This window comes from Protopterus annectens, chromosome 7.part0, assembly GCF_019279795.1.
Source record: "Protopterus annectens isolate FY-2018-M chromosome 7.part0, PAN1.0, whole genome shotgun sequence".
NCBI lineage: Eukaryota > Metazoa > Chordata > Ceratodontiformes > Protopteridae > Protopterus > Protopterus annectens.
In genome coordinates this window covers 912,175,591-912,197,568 of record NC_056739.1, presented here as the reverse complement: position 1 = coordinate 912,197,568, position 21,978 = coordinate 912,175,591, and the positions used below count along the sequence as shown (strand labels likewise).

Below are 21,978 nucleotides of genomic sequence, written 5' to 3'. Positions count from 1 at the left end.
TTCTTAGAAGTAAGCCAACACAGGAATGGAGAAAGGAGATTCTGCTATGACTGCAATTAGGGATACAAGCAAGAGGCGGCTGGAATTTATTGGAGAAAACTGGGAAAAGAAAACGGGTATTGGGACCAAATAATTAGGGAAGGAAGGGTAATAGATTGGGAAGAGGCCAAGAATTTATTTGTACTGCAGGTTAGCGATTGCCTTCCTTATCAAGGATTGATATCAAAGTTTAGGCAAAGAGAAAGAAATAGGGGGGGGGTCCTAAATGAAAGACCAGTTTTTTGTAGCATGTAGAGCAGAAACTGCAGTTAAGAAAGGAATAATTAGTAGAGCATGTAAGATATTGCATGATAACTATAAGAATAAATCGGGGGAGGTTAGGATTTATAAGAGAGACTGGATAAGCAATTCACAACAAAACAATGGGGGGGGGTATAAATGTTTATCTCTCAAATATGCAACAAAGTCTAGAAGATTTAGGATCTTTGCTTGGAAGTGTTTACCTGGGTATTTTTATACCCCAAGTAGACTCCACAAAGAATTTTTCCTTGGGTTGAAAGCAAATCTTGGAGGTATGACGAGGAAGAAAGAGGTAACTGAGAAGAAATTTTCTGGGAATGTAATGAGTTGGCAAACTTTAAAGATTCCTTGCAGACTGTTTTGTCAGTGATACTGGGTGCGCAAATTGTAACTAAGGAAATTATTTTTTGAGCTATGATACAGAATCAGAATTGCCTAGACATAATAAGGCCTTGCTGAGTTTAATTATGGCGGCTGTCAAAAAAGTGATTACTAGAAAATGGAAATCCAAGTCTTAAAAACAACTTTACTAGAAGTAGTGGATATAGTAACAGTGATAAAACAACTGGAATTGTGATCTTTAAAAAGGTAGGAGCAAATTACATAGGAAAAAATGTGAATTGTGGGAACAATACACTCGGAGGAGGAACAAGGTTTAAAACAAGGCAGGATTTGAATGAACTATGTAATGTTTGACTAACAGTAACTGGATAGATAAGTGATGTATAATGTTTGCAACTATAATTGTGTCAATGTGGTTTGTAGTGTATAAATGTAAGATTGACTATGTTATACGTGATAATTTAATAAAGATGTTTCTTGTTTAAAAAAATCATGGACATTCAAGTTTTGCTGTAATTCATTTCAAAAGTTGATAGAACAACAAGGTTTGTATCCGCATACATTTTCTGAACAATAAGAAGTCTGTCATTACTGACTGACTGTAATCCTTAGTGGTTTACCAGAAAATCAAAAATTTTATGAGAGAAAGGGAAAACATCTGAGATAAAATCAGGAACTTTCTGCAAAGTTCTGGACAGTTGAGAGGGCGATCTGAGGTGCTTAGCAGAAAAGAGTTATTTTCCCAGAATGTAAAGCTGCTTCTTTATATGTTTGCCATAGTTTCCCATAATATTCTAAATCCCACTTCTTATTTGATTTATCTAGATATTATTTTGTAATTAATTTCTGTCTCCATCTGTAGATTAATTCAGATTGTCACCTTTTTTGTTAGATTTTTCCTCTGATCAGGATTCTTTCTATTCTGCCCATTATAGAATGTTAATGAACATGTATTCTGTGGTCTGAGCAGATGTCCTGGGTACACTGTGTCTTACGTAAGTGCACTACTGACTCTTGAGTGATCTAACATGGGTAGATGAACTTATTTTATAATTGTAACTATTCAGTGGTTTTATCTCTTGATCTTCCTTAAGTTCATCATTGCTAGTTATTATTTATTTAAGGTCTTATAAATTGGAAAAGAAGCATCAATATGAATGAATGCTGCTGCTTTTTATTTTCTGTCTTCTCCTGCAGCACAGCTTGCTGTTAGACGAAATGTATAGTAAACCATTGTGATGAGTAGCTTCTGCCTATTGAGCATTTTATTCTGCACAACTGTCCTTATTAATTTGTTACATTTTTCTTACCAGAGTCTTCCTGAAAAGTGATCTTTTTCAGACCAGTCTACCTATTTGGTTAAATCTACAATACATAATTGGACTGTGCAGTTGCATATGTTGGAGTAGTAGCTGAAGTCCGAGAATTCCTTTGAAGCAGATGGTTCCTCTCATATCCTGTTTTTCTTCTTACAGTTGAATATGAATTTCAAGTGTACTAGTATGGTCATTCTCTCCTACGTGTTACAAGTACAGTACTTTGTCTTCTTTTCACCTTAAAGTGATTCCATGTACTTTGCCAGAGCTGCAACATGGAAGGGTTCTCGGCAGATTCTGAATGTCCACATTTTGGCCTGATGTGTGTCATAGCATAGTAAATGCTGCCCTGGTACAGATCCCTGATAGCACTGGTCAGCAAACTTTACAGTAGGATCTCGGTTCTTGATTGTTGTATTCTTAAAATCATTAGTCCTGGAGATCTGCTGTCAACATTAGCTTTTAGACAGTTGACTCTTAGTAGTATCAAACATTCATTTTTTTTCTAATATTTACAGGATAACAAGAAAACAAAAAAGTCTATTAGTTAAGTTGCTTGTAGCAGTACTGCCTGATATGAAAACATGCACTATTTGGTGGATACTAAGTTTTGGAAACGTCTAATGTTGTTTTCCTGCACATTTCTGAAAGTGGTTAACCTTATCCTCTACTGTGCATCTCATAGTGTCACATTTACACCAATGATTTGTATTATATTTAACAAAAACTTCCCAAAGTCTATATTTGATCGTCTTTTTCCTGATTTATAGGACTGCCGGTTAAGGTGTCGTAGGCATTGCAACTAATCTGTTATATAAGATTATAAGTATTCAGAAGGTATTCATTTTATGCCATGACATTACAGAAAATATTGATTCCATTGTAGTTTTTGATCTTCATGCATTTTTGTGATAAGATCATTGTCATTTGACTGAATGACAGATCACTGAATCTAAATAGTTAAAAACCTATTTTGCTGAATAACAAATTATATAGAAATTCCATTTTATTGAACATGGTATAGCTACACATAGTCCTGTAATGCAGAAGCTGAAACATGTAGAAGTATTATGAAGAAGTTTTATCAGATGCTTATGGTGACTTATACATAATCACTGCTGATGTGATTTCTGTATGTGCGCTGACATTGATTCCCTGTGTATGTCTTTGTTTTTCTTCACAGTTGTGTGACTGTAGAGTTAGTATATTTAAGTGAGGGAGGTTTGAGGCCACCACAACTTTTAAATGTTGCACTGAGTTATTACTTCAAATCCCCATTTGAATAAGAGTACATGTGTTGCAAGTTGTATGGGTAGAAACTAGAGTTCAGTGTATATTCTGTAGATGATGAACAGGAAGACTGGTTGATGGTATGGATGCTTTACAGTATGTAAAGTACAGCAGAGCAAGATCTTAATGATGATGTCCTTCAGAGGGCACTTTATAAAACTAGGGCTAAGGTAGATGTTCTTCGTGTTTCACTGTTGCAGTCATCACATTTCGGTTATCCCTGCCAGGGTAGCCCTTGGCCGGCCCGAATATCAGAGGCTTAGTATTTCTGCGTCAGTTGCTGTCGCTTCAGGACTGACGTCAGGTCATCAGTAGTATAAAGTAAGGCAGCCGACGCCGTTACATCAGTCTTTCTTGCCGTGGAGCCAGAAGCAGTTTGCACGAGTGTCAGTCGGCCGCTACCTGAGTTTCGTCTACCGATTTGAAGCTGAAGTCTTCTAAAGCTAAGTACCCCGTTGGCGATACTTTTTTCTTGCACTAACCGATGTCAGAAAAAATTAACAGTGGTCTCACCTGTGGAAAGCAAGTACCACACCGAGACTTTCATTCTTACTGCGTCATTTGTTTAGGCCCAGACCACTACGTCCCCTACTGTCGCTTCTGTGCTTTGTTCAACTCCAGAACTATCCATTGCCGGGCCCTTATTGTAGCTAGAAATTTTTGCTTACAGTTCTCTAACTCGGATATGGCTCCGGTATGCCTTCTGACAGTAGATTTTCCAAAAAAACATAAAGATAAAGACAGACCTCACAGGTCCAAATCTACCGACGACGCTTCTGTTAAGCTAGTCGTCAGTTCTCTGGTCCTCAGTGAGGCACTTTCGCAGGCCCTAATGCCTGCTTCTGTAGATTTGCAGGCTGCTACCGAGACCCTTTCAGAGTCCGGTATGCCACAAAATTCTTCTTCGACTAAAGATCTTGCGGTCATCTCTACCTTGGATGAGTCCGGAGACGCTGAGCAGAAGTCCCCTGCACTACCGACTCTTGACACAAACCAACGTCTTCTTTCGTGACTGCCATTCTTTTGAAAACTACTGAGTTTTTTAGGCCCAGGGTATGAACCACACCAAAAAACTGACCCAATCTCAGGCACCTGCTTCCTTGCCTCAGTCTCAAATGCTTAAAATGGTGGAAGACCTTATCATGCTGATCAGGGGAAGCCAAGCTACCCCCTCCAAAAGGAAACGAGATCTGGCCCCTGTAGTTTTGTCTGAACAAGAGTCAGATGACTCTGATGCATCTGAATATGAAGACATGCAACCCCTCTCTACTTATGAGGATTCTGATGCAGAAGATTCCATCCCTTCCGCCTCACCCCTAGACGATTTTTCTTTTGGGGAAACCCTTCATACCCTAAGGGAGCATTTCCAGTGGGAGAGTCAGGACTACCCTCAGTCTAAAAAGAGACTCAGGGTATTCTTAGATCTTCCACAGCACAGATCCTTGGCCACCCCCCCCCAGTTCCTGGATGTTGAGGGGGATGTTTTCCTGGAGTCCAGCTTGACTCCTGGCACTCTCCCTCCTGCACCCAGAAAGCCAGACAGGTACTATAGAGTCCCTGACTCGCACAAATTTCTTTTTAAAAATCCTGCTGACCCTGAGGTAATTTCTCAAGGGCCTAAAGGGATTAAAGCAACCTCTCCTAAGAATCCCAGCCCCCTCAGATAGGGATTCCCGAGCACTAGACAGATAGGGTAAAATAGGGTAAAAAAGTATACACCTCAACTATTTTTGCTATCAGGGCACTAAATTGTCAGTTCCATATGCTAAAATTTTAGCAACATATCCTGGAACTCCTCAAACAGAAAATGTCTTCCTTTCCTGCTTGTGCAGAGTCTAAAGAGTTATAAGAGTTAATGCATTCTGCAAGTCAAGTAACTAAACACACCTTGCACTGTGGTTTTGACGCCCTAGAAGCTTCTTGCAAGGCAACAGTCAACGGATCTGTCATTAGAAGGCATGCATGGCATAAGGAACAGCCCTTGCCAGACCATATCAAATCTAAATTGTTGGATGCCCCCTTGCACAAAGGCAACTTATTTGGCACTAAGGCAGAAGAGGTCTTAAAAAAGATGCAGACAGTTAAGGATTTCTTACAGGTCCAGGCACCCAGGTTCAACAGGCATTGTCCCACCAAGCACTGGTTCTTTCCTATTCCCACTAAGCCAGTCCAGCCCAGACCCCGTGAAACCTTATTCCCCAGACAGCAGCCACAGGGAATGCAGAGATCTAAGCAGTGGACTACCTCAACTTCAAAACCAAGGAGTTTAACGCCTCCCCCTTATGGTAAGAACTCACAATGACTCACCTCCCCCACCCCCTCTCTCTGCCCACCTTCACTTACCCCTAGGAGGAAAACTCCTTTCACGCAAGCACCTGGGCCACCATTACCAATGACTGCTGGGTTCTCAACATAGTGTCCCAGGGATAAAAATTTTCTTTTCACACCCTTCCTACCCCAAAAGGGTTCCCAGATCTACCTCCAAACCAGTGGGCAGAGGTTCAAAAGCAAGTTCTTTCCCTGCTCTCTATGAGGGCAGTAGAGCACGTTCCTGCAAAACAGAGAGGCCAAGGTTTCTACTCCAGACTTTTTCTGGTACCCAGAAAAGAGGGCAACTTGCACCCCATCCTCGATCTATCCCTTCTAAACACCTTCCTGGTGATCCCAAAATTCAAAATGCTCACCCTCCAGCATCTGCTACCCATGCTCTTCAAGGATGCTTGGCTAGCCACCCTAGATCTAAAAGAAGCCTGCCCCCATATCCCTATCAGGGAATCATGCTGGAAATATCTCGGTTTCAGGGCAGGATCTCAGCACTTTCAGTTCTCTGTGCTTCCCTTTGGCTTATCTACTGCTCCCAGAGTTTTCACAAAATGTCTAGCTTCGGCCATTGCCTTTTGCAGACAAAGGAATATCCAGATTTACCCATACTTAGACAACTTGTCTAATTTAGGCAGACAGCCAGGAAAAGCTGCTCAAGCACCTGGCCTTTGTAAAGTCCCTACTAACCTCCCTAGAGTACACAATCAATGAAAAGAAATCCAAACAGGTGCCCACCCAAAGGATTATATTCCTGGGAGCAAGCCTGGACACAGCATCCCAGATGGCATTCCTTACACCAGAAAAGCAAAATTTCCTGACAGCCTACTTCTCTCAACTAGCCACCAGACTCCAGCTATTTGTAAGGAAGATCCTGCAAGGTCTGGGGTTCATGGCATCTTGCATACTACTCATTCCATATGCCAGACTGCATATGAGGAAACTTCAGTCGTACCTAAAAAGCCTTTGGTGTCAACACTGTCAAGACCTGGAGACTCTTACACCTATAATTCCTTGCCTCAGAAAAGATTTTCTTTGGTGGGCAACAGCATGCTCCCACAACAAGGGACTACCTTTCTCACCATCCCCTGCCACCCAGACCCTCACCACAGACACATCAGACTATGCCTGGGGTGCACACCTGGATGGCAGGTACATACAGGGCCAATGGAGCCCACAGCAAATCCCTCTGCACATCAGCCAAAAAGTGATGATGGCTGTCCAGCACGCCTTGATAGCTTTCAAGACCCTGCTCTCCCCAGGGGCTCTTCTGATCAAAACAGACACCACTGTAATGTGGTATATCAACAAGCAGGGAGGAACTCACTCCTACCCTCTGTGCAGGCCGGCCATGCCCCTTTGACGCACAGCTTCTGCCATACAACTCCACCTGTTAGCACAATTCCTACCAGGTTTCTCAACTCTCTGGCAGACCAATTAAGAAGACATCTTCTAGACCCACATGAGTGGCAGCTCAGCAGAAGAACCTTCACCCTAATAATTCAGAAATGGGGCACCCCAAACGTCGACCTCTTTGCCTCGTACACCAACCATCAGCTCAGCAAATTCTGCACCAGGGAGCATCACTGCATGACTTGGAAAGTGGATGCCCTTTTCTTTCCCTGGGTCAATCTGTTGGTCTATGCCTTTCCTCCACTACCTCTCACCCCAGGGTACTGCTCAAAATAAAGGGTGGAAAAACCAAGGACAATTCTTACAGCTCCAGATCTACCTCACCAGCACTGGTACCCCTTGCTGCGCAGCCTGTCCCCAGTGCCACCATGGCATCTTCCTCAGATTCCAAACCTCTTGATCCAGAGGGAAGGGGAATTCATGAATCCCCAGTTGCAGACACTCAGTTTGGCAGCTTGCCTTATTCCCTAACCCCGAATCAGTCTGCCAACCTCAGTAAACAAGTTCTAGATGTTATACGTGAGGCCAGATGCCCTAGCACTAGTAAGTCTTATGCTGACAAATGGAAAGGTTCTGCACCTGGATTCAAGCTAAGGGAGACAATATGGCACAGCCCTCCCTCCCTCTCATCGCGGATTACTTAGCTGACCTACTACACAGTGTTCTCTCTTTTTCCTGTGCTAAAATTCATGCCTCTATCATCTCTGCTCATTGTCCCACGGAGCAGCCCCTTTTCTTACACCCCTTGATCAAACAGTTCCTAAGGGGGGCTAGCAACTTAAGGCCACCCAGACGAGCACTAACCCCAGATTGGGGCCTTAACTTTGCTCACCCTGCCCCCCTTCGAACCAGCTTCTTCTGCAGAGCTAAAATTTCTCTCCTGGAAGACAGCTTTCCTTCTGGCCAACACTTCAGCCAGAAGAGTCGCCAAGCTGCAAGCACTCATGGCTGTGGAACCCTTCATCATCTTCCATGCTGACAGGGTATCCCTCAGGAATAACATGTAATTCATACCCAAGGTGGTGTCCAGTGTGGCTCTCAACCAATCCATTCATTTGCCTACCTTTTTTCCTAATCCCCAGAACAAGGGCCAAGGATCCTGCACTCTCTAGATGTGCACAGACAGCTCAGATTCTATCTAGCCAGGACTAAATCCTTCAGAAAGTCCGATAAATTGCTGGTTAGCTTTGCTACAGGGGCAGAAGGCAAAGCCATCTCCAAACAAACCATTTCCAAATGGATAGCACACTGCATCCATTTCTGCTACAAGCAACATGGAAAGCCTCTCCCAAAGGGGGTCAGGACTCGCTCCACCAGAGCAGCCTCCACCTCTGCAGCTTTCCTCAGAGGAGTCTACACCAGGGACATCCTGGAGGCTGCCATCTGAACATTTGTTCACACTTTTACCAAACATTACCACCTGCCTCTCTTCTCCAAATCCAGGACAGGGTTTGTCTCTGCAGTCTTGCAGGGCATCCTAGCCAGCCCCTAGTTTCCTATCAACACAAATGTCATGACTGCAACAGTGAAACATGAAGAACATAGTGCAGTTGTGTACACTTAACATAAATGTAGATGTTCGAGTGTATTCACTGTTGCAGTCTTGGTTAGGCTCCCTCCAGACCCCTCACTTCTCTTTGCTTTTATCTATCTTTTTTTGTTTGGCATACTTTATATCATGTGTATATGCTTTTTGCTGGGGGTGTTCCATACCATGCTTCCTATTGTGAGGGCACCTGACATCTGTTGCAAGAAAAACTGATGTAATGGCGTCGGCTGCATGTTTTATACCTATGACAACCTGACATCATGGAAAAAGCGACAGCATCCGACGCAGAAATCCCAAGACTCTGGTATTCAGGCTGGCTGAGGGCTACCTGCCGGCAGATAACCCAAATGTGATGACTGCAACAATGAATACACTCTAACATCTACATTTATGGTAAGTGTACACAACTGTACTTTTCCCTCCCTCCATCCCCCTTTTTTCTTTTCTTTCTTTACAAGGGACATATTGGTATTTACTTTCTACTGGTGGGGTTCTTCCACCAGAACCTGGCTCCTACTTGGGGGCTCCTGACAGGTTAGGGCAAGAAAACTAATGTAATGGCATCAGCTGCCTTACTTTATACTACTGATGACCTGATGTCATTCCTGAAACGACAGCAGTCGGCGCAGAAATACTAAGCCTCTGGTATTTGGGCTGGCCAAGGGCTACCCTGGCAGGGATAACCCAAATGTGATGACTGCAACAGTGAATGCACTCGAACATCTACATTTATGGCAAGTGTACACAACTGTACTTTCTTATTCCTCAGACCATGCTAGAGTGATATAATCAACTCCCAGCAGAGGCAATTAGAGCAAGGTGAGATAGGATTCAGATCTGCTTCTGCGTGCGTGCGTAGGTGTGTATGTGTGTGTGTGTGTGTGTGTGTGTGTGTGTGTGTGTGTGTGTGTGTGTGGGGGCGCTCCTGATTCAGAAGTAAGTAACTCTTAAATATATAACTTAATGTATGTATCTTTACCATTTTGTTTTCTTTGAAATTTTTTGTTTATAAGTTTTCATATCTTGCTTTCTAATCACTTGCTTTGAATAGTTTTATAGTGTTACATTCTTCCTTTTTAGAACAAAGTCGTCGAGATGACCTTGAAGCATTAGGCCACATGTTTATGTATTTCCTGCGTGGCAGTCTTCCTTGGCAAGGACTAAAGGTAGGAGGAGCTAACGTTTTAATAGTATGGGACTTCTCGTAATCTGAGCAGCCTGTCTGTATTCATACATTTACCTTTTCGGCTTTAGGCCATACACATTCTCTGTACTAAGCTGAGTACATGTTTCTACTCATTTGACAGGAGCGTGATTGCTTGTAAAGGCCGGAACATATCTGCAACTGTCTAAACTAATACCTCTTTCATAAAGATTTATACTCATGAGTTTACTTCTGCAGGAATGTGTTAACATGATTAACAGATATCTACCTGCAGTGAGTAACCATACAGCCCGATCTTTCCAACAGCTGCTTCTAAGGGCAAATGGCTGCACTCTCATGCCATAACCATTAGAGGACAGCCTGATTGGTAAACAGCATCTCCCACTCATTTATTTTATGTTGCCTGAAGTGAGTCATCAGTTTTCCCTTTATTTTATACATTCATTGTTCATTTTCTTAGCCAGTGCTAAGTAAAAAAATGTTTGTTGCACTCATCTTCAGCAGTGATATTTTTTTCACAGTTTAGGAGTAATCCTGATGATGTCACCAGAAAGGTTTGCTAGCATATTTCCTCTTAAAACTGCCCATAATGAATGTCTTTTGTGTTTAGCAGAATGGCATGACATAGCTGTAAATATTGTGCTATATTTGATAAGAAAACGGTAGCTAGAGCAAGATATAAAGCTTTATAATTTTCTAACAGCTTAGAAGATTACTTTTTGTTTCTTTATCTCCTGTATCTTCTGATAGAACCAGTAGAAGGGTGAAAACAAGATCAACTGAAAAAATGAGAGAGAGAGAACGTGCTTGATGTTATGTAGTCCTATCTCGCCTCCATTATTACATGTGGGTTCGGAGCCAATCCTCTGCTCCAACTCAGCTGCTTAGAAAGCCTGAAAACTTCTGATTGGCTCGTGGCTAATAGGTATCCCATGATGCATGCGCACATTCCTCAGATCTCGTTTGCCACGTCTTCAGTCGGAAGCTTCTTTTGGTTGGCCGTGGCTAATTGATTTTGTTCTTTATTATTCTGCTTGTTAGAAGTTTTTAGCTTCGTGTGAAGTGCTTTTCTTATTGCTGATAGACTTATTGTGATACCGATTGTGTCAATTTAACCGGACTTGACTTTTTACTGGATTTGACTTATTTCTGCTATAAAATTCTTGGGCCTGTTGGCCTTTTGTGTGTGTGTGTTGCTGTGAGTGTGTGCTTTTAGACTAAACCGTTTTACTTAGAGGTACTAGTCTGTTCCCTTTTCCTTTACACTAGGTTCGTTTAAGTTAGAGAACCTAATAAAACTTACCTTGGTTGTTTGTTGTGAGAAATAGGGCTAGATCTGTTTAAGTTAGAGGATCTAGTTCCTCTCTTGTTGAGTGACTGTGTTGTTTTTTTTCTTCAGTCACCTATATTGAGACTGCCATTATGTCTAAAAAAACATAAAGAGCATCAACAGTCATGATTTAAAAAGTGTACTAAATGCTCTCAAAAAGTGTCCATCACTGATGGACATAGTGTCTGTGTGTACTGTTTAGGGGCCATACATCTTTAAGAGACTTGTCTCTTTTGCCATTCCTTTAGTCCTAGAGTGCTCCAGGAATGGAAAAATAAGTTGATTCTAAAAGGCTTGTTAAAACCTTCTTTCGAGGAAGACCTAGCCAGTTCGTCCTCCTCTGCTAGGTCACATTCTTCTAGTAAAGATAAGGGCAAGACTTCAAAAAGACCTTCTCTAGCCTCAAATTCTGTCTCTGAACCTCCACAGAAGTTACCTAAATCGGAAATGACCTCTGTCTCTTGGGCTGCACTGTCCTCAGAGCCAATTGAGATTCTGGACACGGATATTGCAGTATCGGCACCAAGTGCTTCGGTGCCGGTCTACAATCATTCCACTGGTCTCCCCTACTTTAATATCACCTATATTGCAGAGAGCGAGGTCTCCAACACTGTCCTCCAGGAACATTTCTGAAGAAGACATCGAGAGAGTGGTGCTCAGACTCCTTAAGTCATCAGCCTTGCCAAAATTTTTATCGGCTCTGACCAATTCTGTCTCGGAGCAGACTCCTGTTACCGACCCTGCTCTTTTTCCTCCTCCAACCCAAATTGGGCCTTTGGAGCCGATGCTGTTGGTACCGACTATAGTGGTGTCCTCGGCTCCAGCACCCTGGGTGATCGTCTCGGAGCCGTGCTCCGTTCTGACACTGTCGGCGCCGTCCAAAGTGTCTAGGGTCCGAAGCTTTTCTGTCGGGCCCGAGGAGGACACTTGGAACCAACCTCTTCAGTGCCGAGTCTTCCACTTGGTGTGTCTTCCCGAGTGAGCTCAGACCCTACATCATTCTTGGAGCCGATTCCTTTGGAGCCATTGGCATCTACACTCTCCTCGGAGCCGGGGCGTCATTCGGAGCCGGAGGAATTGGTATTCGTGAAGATGAGGAACATGTTGCATAGTTCATCCATGCCATGTAGGAGTACCAATGCTATACTCCCTCAAGCGCTGACTATGGTCTCAGCATTCTCTCTCCCCCTTGATGGTAGAGACTCACAACCTCAGGACCCCAGTTTGGGTGGTCCCCAATCTTCCGAGACCTCCCCAGAATATCCTGCTGAGGATCCCCCTCAGAAGAGATCATGTAAGAGGAAGCATGTAGACTCCCCTGATGAGTCTGTCACATCTGACACTGACCCAGTGAGTCGGAGGGGTCCCCTAAGTCGTCCTCTGAAGATGTCTCCTTTGCAGACATTTTGGAGATCCTCGACAGAGAGGCGGCTGGCCCACCATTACCTTTCCGATGTACCTGAAGGCTTTTGGGTCTCAACCCTCAGCTTCATGGGTGACTCCTCCATTTGATGAATTACTAGATTCCGTGAGTCAGAAAGCATGGCAGACTCCTGATGCCGTGAAACCGGCCCCCAGGAGGCCGAATAAATTTCTCTCCACCCTTAAGGACAAAGAGTTTTTATCCAAGGGTTTACCTGTTGATGCTATGGTGGTGGCGGCGGCCACTAAGAAGGAGCTAGCAGAGACTACTACTTCTATCCATCCACCTAATAAGGAATCCCAAACGATGGATAGGTACGGGAAGCGTATCTTCTCTTCAGCGGCTTTTACACTCCGATCGCTGAACTATCTTATCACATTTTACGAGACTTCAGAGAGATCTCCTAAAGGATTTAGGAGATACTCTTTAGGGTACCTCGACTGAAGCAGTCCCATCTACAGTGTCCGCTCAGTTGGCTACCCTCACATCTATTGTTAACTCCTCCATGCGGCTGATCTCATACGCAGCTGATGGTGCGAGTAGGGCGGCGGGTTCAGGAGTCTCATTAAGGAGACATTCCTGGATGCGTCTATGCAACTTTGCTGAGCCTTTCAAATCTGCATTCACCAATGCTCCCGTGGATGGATACTCTCTTTTTGGACCCAAGGTGAAAGATACCCTCACCAGGTGTGAGCAGGAAGGAAAGACTCTCTCTGCCGTGGGAGTCCATTTTACCGTTCCTTCTAGACCTTACCCTAAAGGTCAGAAGAGCGGCAAAATGTGGTTCAAGAAATCACAGAGACCTTTCCAGGACACAGAAGGTGATTCCTCCTTCAGAGGCAGGGGAGGAGGAAATAATGGTAGATGCCCTAGATTCAGGGGAGGCCCACAGAAACAGGGAAGTCGCGATTCCTTTCGTGATCATCCCTATCAGCAATCCTGATGTGGAACCAGACTGTGCGTCTCTGGAGCCGGTCGGGGGTCGCCTGTCCTTGTACCCAGAAGCCTGGCTAAATCTCACTCGAGACAAGTGGGTACATGACATTATTACCAGAAGTTACTCTATACCCTTTTCCCTTCCACCACGCCCTCCCAGATGTACCACCCAATCACAGCGATCAAGCGGCTATAGAGATAGAAAAGCTGCTATTAAAAAGAGTCATCCAAAAGGTCCCAACAGACCAGACAGGATTCGGAACATACTCCAGGTTCTTTTTAGTTCCAATAAGAACAGGGGACTGGAGACCCATCCTAGACCTCAGCAGGTTAAACGAGCATGTAAAGAAGTCCAAGTTCTGAACGGTCACTCTACAATCCATACTCCCTTTATTGGGGAGAGACAGCTGGATGTGCTCAATAGATCTCCAGGATGCCTACTACCACATAATGATGGACAAAACATCAAGGAGTGACCTACGCTTCCGTCTGGGAACCAATCATTACCAGTTTCGGGTGCTGCCTTTTGGTCTCACCACAGCCCCCCAGGTGTTCACCAACTGCATGGCAGTAGTCACAGCTCATTTGCGGCATCAGGGAATCCAAGTCTTTCCATACCTGGACGATTGGCTCCTGACCGCCACCACCAGGCATCACCTAATTCAGTCGAGAGGTTCCACAATCAAGCTCTGTTCCCAGTTGGGAATCTCGATAAACTGGGAAAAATCCTCTATTTTGCCCACTCAGTTTATAACTTTTATAGGAGCAAACATAGACACTGTCGATATGACAGCCAGTCTACCTACAGACAGAATACAGAATCTTGTGCAACAAATACTTCCTCTTCAAAGAGTCAAAGCGAAGGTGGTGTTGCAGCTTCTCGGAACTATGGCGTCAACCGTAACTTTGGTACCTTTAGCCAAGACTACATATGAGAATACTCGAATGGCTCCTGTCATCCCAGTGGTCGTTTCAGCAGTTGCCTCTACATCATCAGATCCTGATTACAGACTCTTGCAAAAAGGACCTACGCTGGTGGATTCAACCAGGTCATCTTACCACAGGGACTCCTTTTGTACCGCACCAACCTGTTGCCACTGTGACCACGGTTGCCTCTCAGATAGGGGGGGGGGGCATTATTTTGGCAGGACTGTCCAAGGCACGTGGCAAGAGCAGGAAGCCCATCTGCATATCAGTGTCCTAGAGATGAGGGCGGTGCTTCTAGCGTTGCAAGCACTTCACGACTTTCTCCCTCTAGGGACGATAGCTATCCAGACCGACAACATGTCGGTTGTCTGGTATCTAAACAAACAAGGGGGGACCAGATCGTACCCCTTATGTTGAGAGGCCATGCTAGTTTGGAATTGGGCGATTTCTTCCCAACGCTTTCTCATTGCAACACACATCCCGGGGACTTCCATCGTGCTAGTGGACAAGCTAAGCAAGGCAATATTGTTACCTCACGAATGGTCCTTGAACCAGAAAAGAGCCACTATGATCTTTCACAAGTGGGGACAACCCTGCTGCGACCTCTTTGCCAGTCCCATCAACACCAAATGCAGCACCTTTTTCTCTCTCATCTCCCTCCTGGAGAGCCTCCAAGAGATGCACTAGTCCACGATTGGCCCCTGGGACTCCTTTATGCTTTTCCTCCTTTTCCACTCATCCCCAAGGTCATACAGAAAGCAATGCTGTTGGGAAGCAAGATGATCCTCATCACTCCTTACTGGCCCTGGACCCAGTGCCAGACCTCCTGACACACGTCAGGTTCTCTTTAGCCCAGTCTCCACACTCTCAAACTGACAACATGGCTGCTGCAGTTCCATCACTGGTCAGGCTTCATGATTTGTCTCCAGCTGTAACTCATATTATTACCTCTTCTCACAAGCCTTCGACCAGGAAATTGTATCATAGTAAATGGAAGAGATTTTCCATATGGGCACACAATAGAGAAGCTGAACCATTTACAGCTCCCATTACTATTGTTCTTGAGTTTCTTTCAGAATTTTTTTCACCAAGGTTCAGCGGCTGCTACACTCCGAGTTCAACTAGCAGCAATATCTAATTTTCATGTGGGGATTAATGATTCCAGTCTTATGTCTCACAAACTGTGCAAATCCTTTCTTTAAGGGTTCCATGATGTTAAGACCTCCTGTACAAGACCCCGTTCCTCCTTGGGACCTGAATCTAGTTAAGTCTAGACTTACTCTGCCACCCTTTGAAACCAGCCCATAGTTGTCAGTTGAAATTTCTGTTTTGGAAGACTCTCTTTCTGGTAGCAATAACCTCAGCCAGTCGAGTTTTTGAATTACAGGCTCTGCCTGCTAAACCTCCATATTTAATTTTTCACAAAGATAGGGTCTCTCTCAGTACCAACCTTTCTTTTATTCCTAAAGTCTGATGTTCATCGTGTTACACCGCTGCAGTCATCACACTTGGGTTATCTGCCGTCAGGCGGTCCCGCAGTCGGCCCGAGTTCCAAAGTCTTGGTCCGGCGTCGGTTGCTGTCGCTTCTTCCCTGACGTCAGTGCGACGGGGGTATAAAAGAGGCAGCCGATGCCATTTTCTTCAGTCTTTCTTGCCGCGCGGTGCCTGAAGCAGAAGCAGTTTGCAAGTGCCAGTTGGCCGACTCCTGAGATTTTCAAATCAAATTTCAGACCGAAGTCTTCAAAAAAGCTAAGTATTCCGTTGGGGAACCTTTTCTTGCCTCAGTCCGATGTCAGAAAAAGTTAATTGCATTTCTTGTGGGAAGCAAATACCTCATAAGGGTTTTCATTCTTATTGTATCCCTTGCATAGGCCTAGACCACGACGTCACAGGTTGTCGGTTTTGTGCTAGGTTTAACAAACGAACTATTAAACGTCGGTTTGATTTCGCCTGATATTATTTTGGTGGAAAATTTAATTATACCATGCCATGGGAGCAACCGACGACCGGGATGCATAAAAAGTGCAAAGATAAGGACAGGCAGCCGAGACCCAAACCAGACACCGAGGCCTCTGCTAGGCCAGTCGCCGGTTCTCCGGTTTTCAGTGAGGTGCCTACACAGCCCCTGACGACCGCTGATTTAGAACCCCAGCCTGCATCCGACTCCCAAGCGGAGATTGCAGGGCCTCCAGAGCCTTTATCTTTAGGCCCTTCCGACTCCATGGCTGAAGGGAATTCCGGTGCAGTTGAAAGGCCGTCAGTTGATGAAGTTGTCTTCAGACTGACTACACTTACTATTAAATCCTATGCAAAACTGAAAACTCCTTTAAAAGTAAGGAAGCCTGTACAGCAGTCTCCAGTGCAAGGCCCCATGCCTAAGAAACATATGCTTAAGATGGCCGAAGACTTAATTACCCTAATCAGGGGTTCCCATCCCCCACCTGACAAAAGGCCTAGACTGGAGGAGGACTACGCTTCCTCTGACCAGGTTTCCATTTCCTCAGATTCTTCTGAGGAACAGGAGTACTCTTTTCCCCCTTATGAAGACTCTGATGCTGAAGATTCTATTCCTTCAGCATCTCCCCCAGAAGACTACTCTTTTGGGGAAACTTTACATACCATGAGGGAACATTTCCTCTGGGAAGGCCAGGATTACTCTGATTCTAAGAAAAGGCTCCAAGAGTTCCTCTTACTACCCCAGCACAGACCCCTTGCTATTCCACCTGTGTTAGACATTGTGGATGATGTTTATTCAGAATCTAGCCTTAACCCAGATTCATTACCTCCTGCACCAGCCAAATCAGACAGATACTACAGAGTCCCTGACTCACATAAATTCCTATATAAAAGCCCTGTTGCTGACCCAGAAACCATTTCCCAGGGTCCCAAAGGGGTTAAGGCCTCTATTGCTAAAAATCGTGTACCCTCTGAAAGGGATTCTAGAGCACTAGATAGATGGGAAAAGAAAGTATATACCTCAGCTACTCTAGCTATGAGGGCCTTAAATTGCCAGTTTCACATGCTGAAATATCAACAATATTTGATGTCTCAATTAAAACAAAAAATGAGCACACATACAGAGCAGCCTGATTACAAGGAAATGCAAGATTTGTTGCATGCTGCAGAAGAAGTGGGAAAACATACTTTGCGATGTGGATTTGATTCATTGGAAGCTTCTTGCAGCTGTAACAGGGTCTGTCATTCGTAGGCATGCTTGGTTAAAAGAACAAACTTTACCTGATCATGTTAAAGCAAAGTTATTGGATGCACCCTTACAACAGGAAGTTTTATTTGGTGTGAAAGCAGAAGAGGTTTTAAAGAAAATGGAGGATAAGGCAAAATCTATGCAGATGGTCAAGGATTTTATACAGGTTCAAACCCCTTGTTTCAGCAGAAACTGGCCAACCAAGAACTGGTCCTTTCCAACTTCTGACAGACCATAGGGGGCAAATGCAGACGCCCAAGAGGCAGAGGTCAGCCACAAGGCTCTTACAAGCCACGGCAATGGGGTGCCACAACCCAGAAAGGAGGAGAAGACAGATCTCAAACTATCAGAAGACCATCACAATGACTTTACCCCTCAGACTGCCAAGCAAATCACTCTTGGCAGCTCCCTTGGGAGGAAAACTTGCACTTTTTGCAGACAATTGGCACATAATCACAAAAGACAAATGGATCCTAAATATTGTAACTCAAGGATATAGGTTCCACTTTCACACTTTACCAAGGATAAAAGGAATGCCAAACCTGCCATCAAATTAATGGGCAGAGGCTCAAAGACAAATTACAGCACTCATGGACATGAGAGCCATTCAACAGGTTCCTACACAGGAGCAAGGACAAGGATTTTACTCAAGACTCTTTCTGGTTCCCAGAAAGGACAAAGCCTGGAGACCCCATTCTGGACCTTTCAAATCTAAACACATACCTGGAAGTAACCAAATTCAAGATGCTCACACTACAGCAACTTCTTCCCATGCTGGGCAAGAAGGCTTGGCTAGTAACGTTGGACCTCAAGGAGGCATACCTGCATGTCCCTATCAGACAAAATTGCAGAAGATACCTCAGATTTATTTATTTATTTTATTTTACATTTGTTAACCGGGCTAGTCTAACTGGATATATTTCCATTTTCAGTAGAGGCCTGGGGAGAAAAGCTCCAGCAATTATAGAAATTACAACATTAAAAATTTAAAATTTAAAGAATTAAAAGTAGAAATTGACAGACAAGGTTTTAATAAAAATACAACAAGGACTTGTGCTTAGAGATAGAAAGTATGCTGTACAACCAGTATTAATAAGATAGAAAAATAAGTTAGTTAATTAAGAGTAATTAATCTACTAGAGAGAGTTTATTGGCATATAAATTTGGGAGTATCAGTTAGTCTATCTTACTAGGAATTAGTATGTAACAAAAGTATTAGGAGTGTTAGTAATTTAAGTGAGAAAAGTAGGAATTCGAAATTTAGGGAGCTATACTTAGTAAAGGGAAAATGGTTAGTCAGGCTTGCTACAGGGGCATAACCAGTGTGTTTGGAGGTGTTTTTTGAGGTTATGTTTAAAGAGAGGCAAGGAAGAAAGTAATGTTAGTTCGTTGGGCAGTAGGTTCCAGTGTTTTCCCACTGTGTTACAAAAAAGAGAGTCTCTGGCCAGGTTATTAGACTTGCCTATGCAAGCAAGCAGTTTCTTAGAGGAGCGCAAGGAATTCAGATTTTTGTAAGGCTGGATGAGATTGGAAAGAATAGGAGTACTGTTGGGTTGGTAGAAAATCTTGTGGGCAATGGTGAGCTGGGGTAGTATCAGTTGGTTTTGAAGTTCAGGCCAGCCTAGTTGCCTTAGATTCAGACAGTGGTGAGTTCTAAAGGTGTTGCCAGTGGCAAATCTGGCAGTGGAATTATAGGAATTTGCTAGCTTGGTAATATTATTTTTCTTTAGGTTAGTATATATGGGTGAAGCGTACAGAAGTGAAGAGATTAAGTGTGAGTGAGCAATTGTGGTTCTGGCTATAGGAGTTAGGAAAGGTTTGATGTTATATAAGGAGCCTATTTTTCTGTTGACAGTTTTAATAGTATTATTTATGTGGCAATCAAAAGTCAAGTTATTGTCAATAGTTATTCCTAGCAGTTTAGTGGTTGTGTCAGGGAGTATAATAGTACCATTATTGGAAATAACAGAGAAGTTTATGTGGGCGGATTTTTTTGTGGGTGTAAAGAGAAGGAGCTTAGTTTTTTTAGCATTGAGAAGGAGGCATCTGTTTGTAAACCATGTTTCTACTATGTTAAATACTTTCTGGGTTAGAGAATGTAGTTCTGAGGGTGAGTTTGCTGTGCATACTAGCATAGAATCATCTGCGTATTGTATGCAGGTGGCTTGGGGGATTGCTGTGTGGAGTTCATTGATAAATAGTGAAAAGAGAAGTGGTCCTAGAATAGAGCCTTGAGGGACTCCGAGGGTAACTGGCTGAAGGGATGATATGTTGTTTTGCCAGAGAACTGCTTGTTGCCTATTGCTCAGATAAGACCTAAACCATTTAATAGTCTGACGGTCAAAGGAGAGGGACTTTAGAATGTTGATGAGAAGGGCATGGTTGACCATGTCAAAAGCTTTTGAGAGGTCGATAAAGAGAGCAGATGAGAGGTTGTTGTTGTTGCGGTTTCTATTGATGGTATCTATAAAAGATAGCAGGGCAGTTGTGGTACTGTGTGATGGCCTAAAGCCATGTTGACAGTTAGCTAGAATGTTGTGTTGAGATAAATGATGTAGTAGTTGTTGGTGCATGCATTTTTCCATTATTTTGGCTAAAGGAGATAATAGAGCTATAGGTCTGTAATTAGAGTAATCATTTGAATTCCCACCTTTATGTAGGGAATAATATGGGAGATTTTCCAAATGTCTGGAATGATTCCTTCTGTAAAGGTTCTGTTGATGAGGATGGATACAGGGTATGCAATTACCTTAGCTGCTTTTTGCAAGTATTCTGATGGTATTTGGTCAGCAGAAGGTGTTCAGGGCTTAAGTTTCTGGATGAGTTTACAGATGAGAGTAGTCGAGATAGGTTGCAGTTTAAATGTTGGTAGTGGAGGTAATGTTGTGGCGTGAAGGCTTGAGTTGTCTGGGATTAGCTGACTGGCTAGTGTTTGTATGGTCTCTGTGAAGAAAGTATTAAATGTATTGGCTGTTTGTAGGGGGGTATTAGGATCAGCCTCAAGAGGGGTAGGTGTATGAGAGTGTCCAGGGGACAGGAGTTTGTTTATGCTAGACCAAAATTTTTGGGGATTGTTTTGATGGTTTTGTTGTAGTTTACAGTAATAGTTCTTTTTATCTGTAAGTATTGCCTTTTTTGTATTATTTCTTAGTTGCCTAAAATTTTGTTGATCAGAGATAGTTTTGTTAGCTCTCCATTAAGCCCAAAATTTGTTCCTTAGTAGAATTTTTTGCCTGGTTTCTTTGGAAAGCCAGGGGGCTGGTTTGGATTTAATTCGGATCGACCGTTTAGGTGCATGTTTATCAAGAATGGATAAAAAAGTAGAGTTTAGATATTTTATAGCCTCTTCAAGTGGTAGCGTTTTTAAAGGGTACCAGTTACAGGCACTAAGTTCATTTTGGAATGATTCTGGGCTAAAGTGTTTATTGGACCGCGCAATCCTAAAAGTGGGTGATTTAGGCAGGTCATGTTTTTGTCTTATTATGTAGGTCAACATATGATCACTTAAATCATCTGGGAGAGTGCCTAACTTATAAGTTTGCTCCTGTCTATTTATTAGTATCCAGTCTAAGGTAGCAGGTACAACTCATTACCAATTCTCTGCACTGCTCTTTGGCTTATCTACTGCACCCAGGGTCTTCACAAAATGCCTGGCACTAGAAATTGCATACTGCAGACAAAGAGGAATCCAAATATATCCATACCTGGACATCTGCCTTATTCAAGCAGACAGCAAGGACATTCTTTTAAAACATCTGGCATTTGGAAAAAAACTACTAAGTTGCCTAGGGTACACAGTAAATGAAAAGAAGTCAAAACTAGTGCCCTCACAAAATATATTCCTGGGTGCCAGCTTAAATACAACGGCCCAGATGGTTTATCTCACGCCAGACAAGCAAGGACAACTGACTCAATACTTCAAAATGATGGCAACAAAGACCCAACTCCCTGCAAGAAAAATTCTGCAGGCCTTGGGATTCATGGCATCTTGCATACTACTAATACCATATGCCAAACTCCATAAGAGGAAATTGCAATGGTACCTGAAAAGCGTATGGACTCAACACAGCCACAGCTTGGAAACAATAATACCACTCATTCCCTGACTTCAACAGGAGTTTCTATGGTGGGCACAGGCATGTCACCTCAACAAGGGTCAGCCTTTCACCTTGCCCACAGCCAGGCAAACAATAACAACAGATGCATCGGATTACGCCTGGGGAGCACACATGGCAGGACAGTGTATTCAGGGCAAATGGTCTGCAGATCAAATGCATCTCCACATCAATCAAAAAGAGATGCTAGCTGTACAAAATGCCCTAACAGCTTTCAAGGACTTCCTCCATCCAGGACAACTTCTAATAAAGACGGACAACACCACAGTGATGTGGTACATAAACAGGGGGGGGGCACACATTCCTACCCCCTGTGCAGGCAAGCAGTGGCCTTGTGGAACACAGCAC

The 21,978-nt window shown here is 43.5% G+C and overlaps 1 protein-coding gene across 1 annotated transcript in view; it reads left to right on the top strand.

Moving 5' to 3' along the window:
* Positions 1–21,978, top strand: part of CSNK1G1 (casein kinase 1 gamma 1) — a 1,702,676-nt gene that overhangs the window by 797,348 nt on the left and 883,350 nt on the right. Inside the window, exon 6 of the mRNA XM_044077488.1 lies at positions 9,610–9,695. Within this exon, the coding sequence (XP_043933423.1) occupies positions 9,610–9,695 (86 nt within the window). The remainder of the gene's footprint in view (positions 1–9,609; positions 9,696–21,978) is intronic.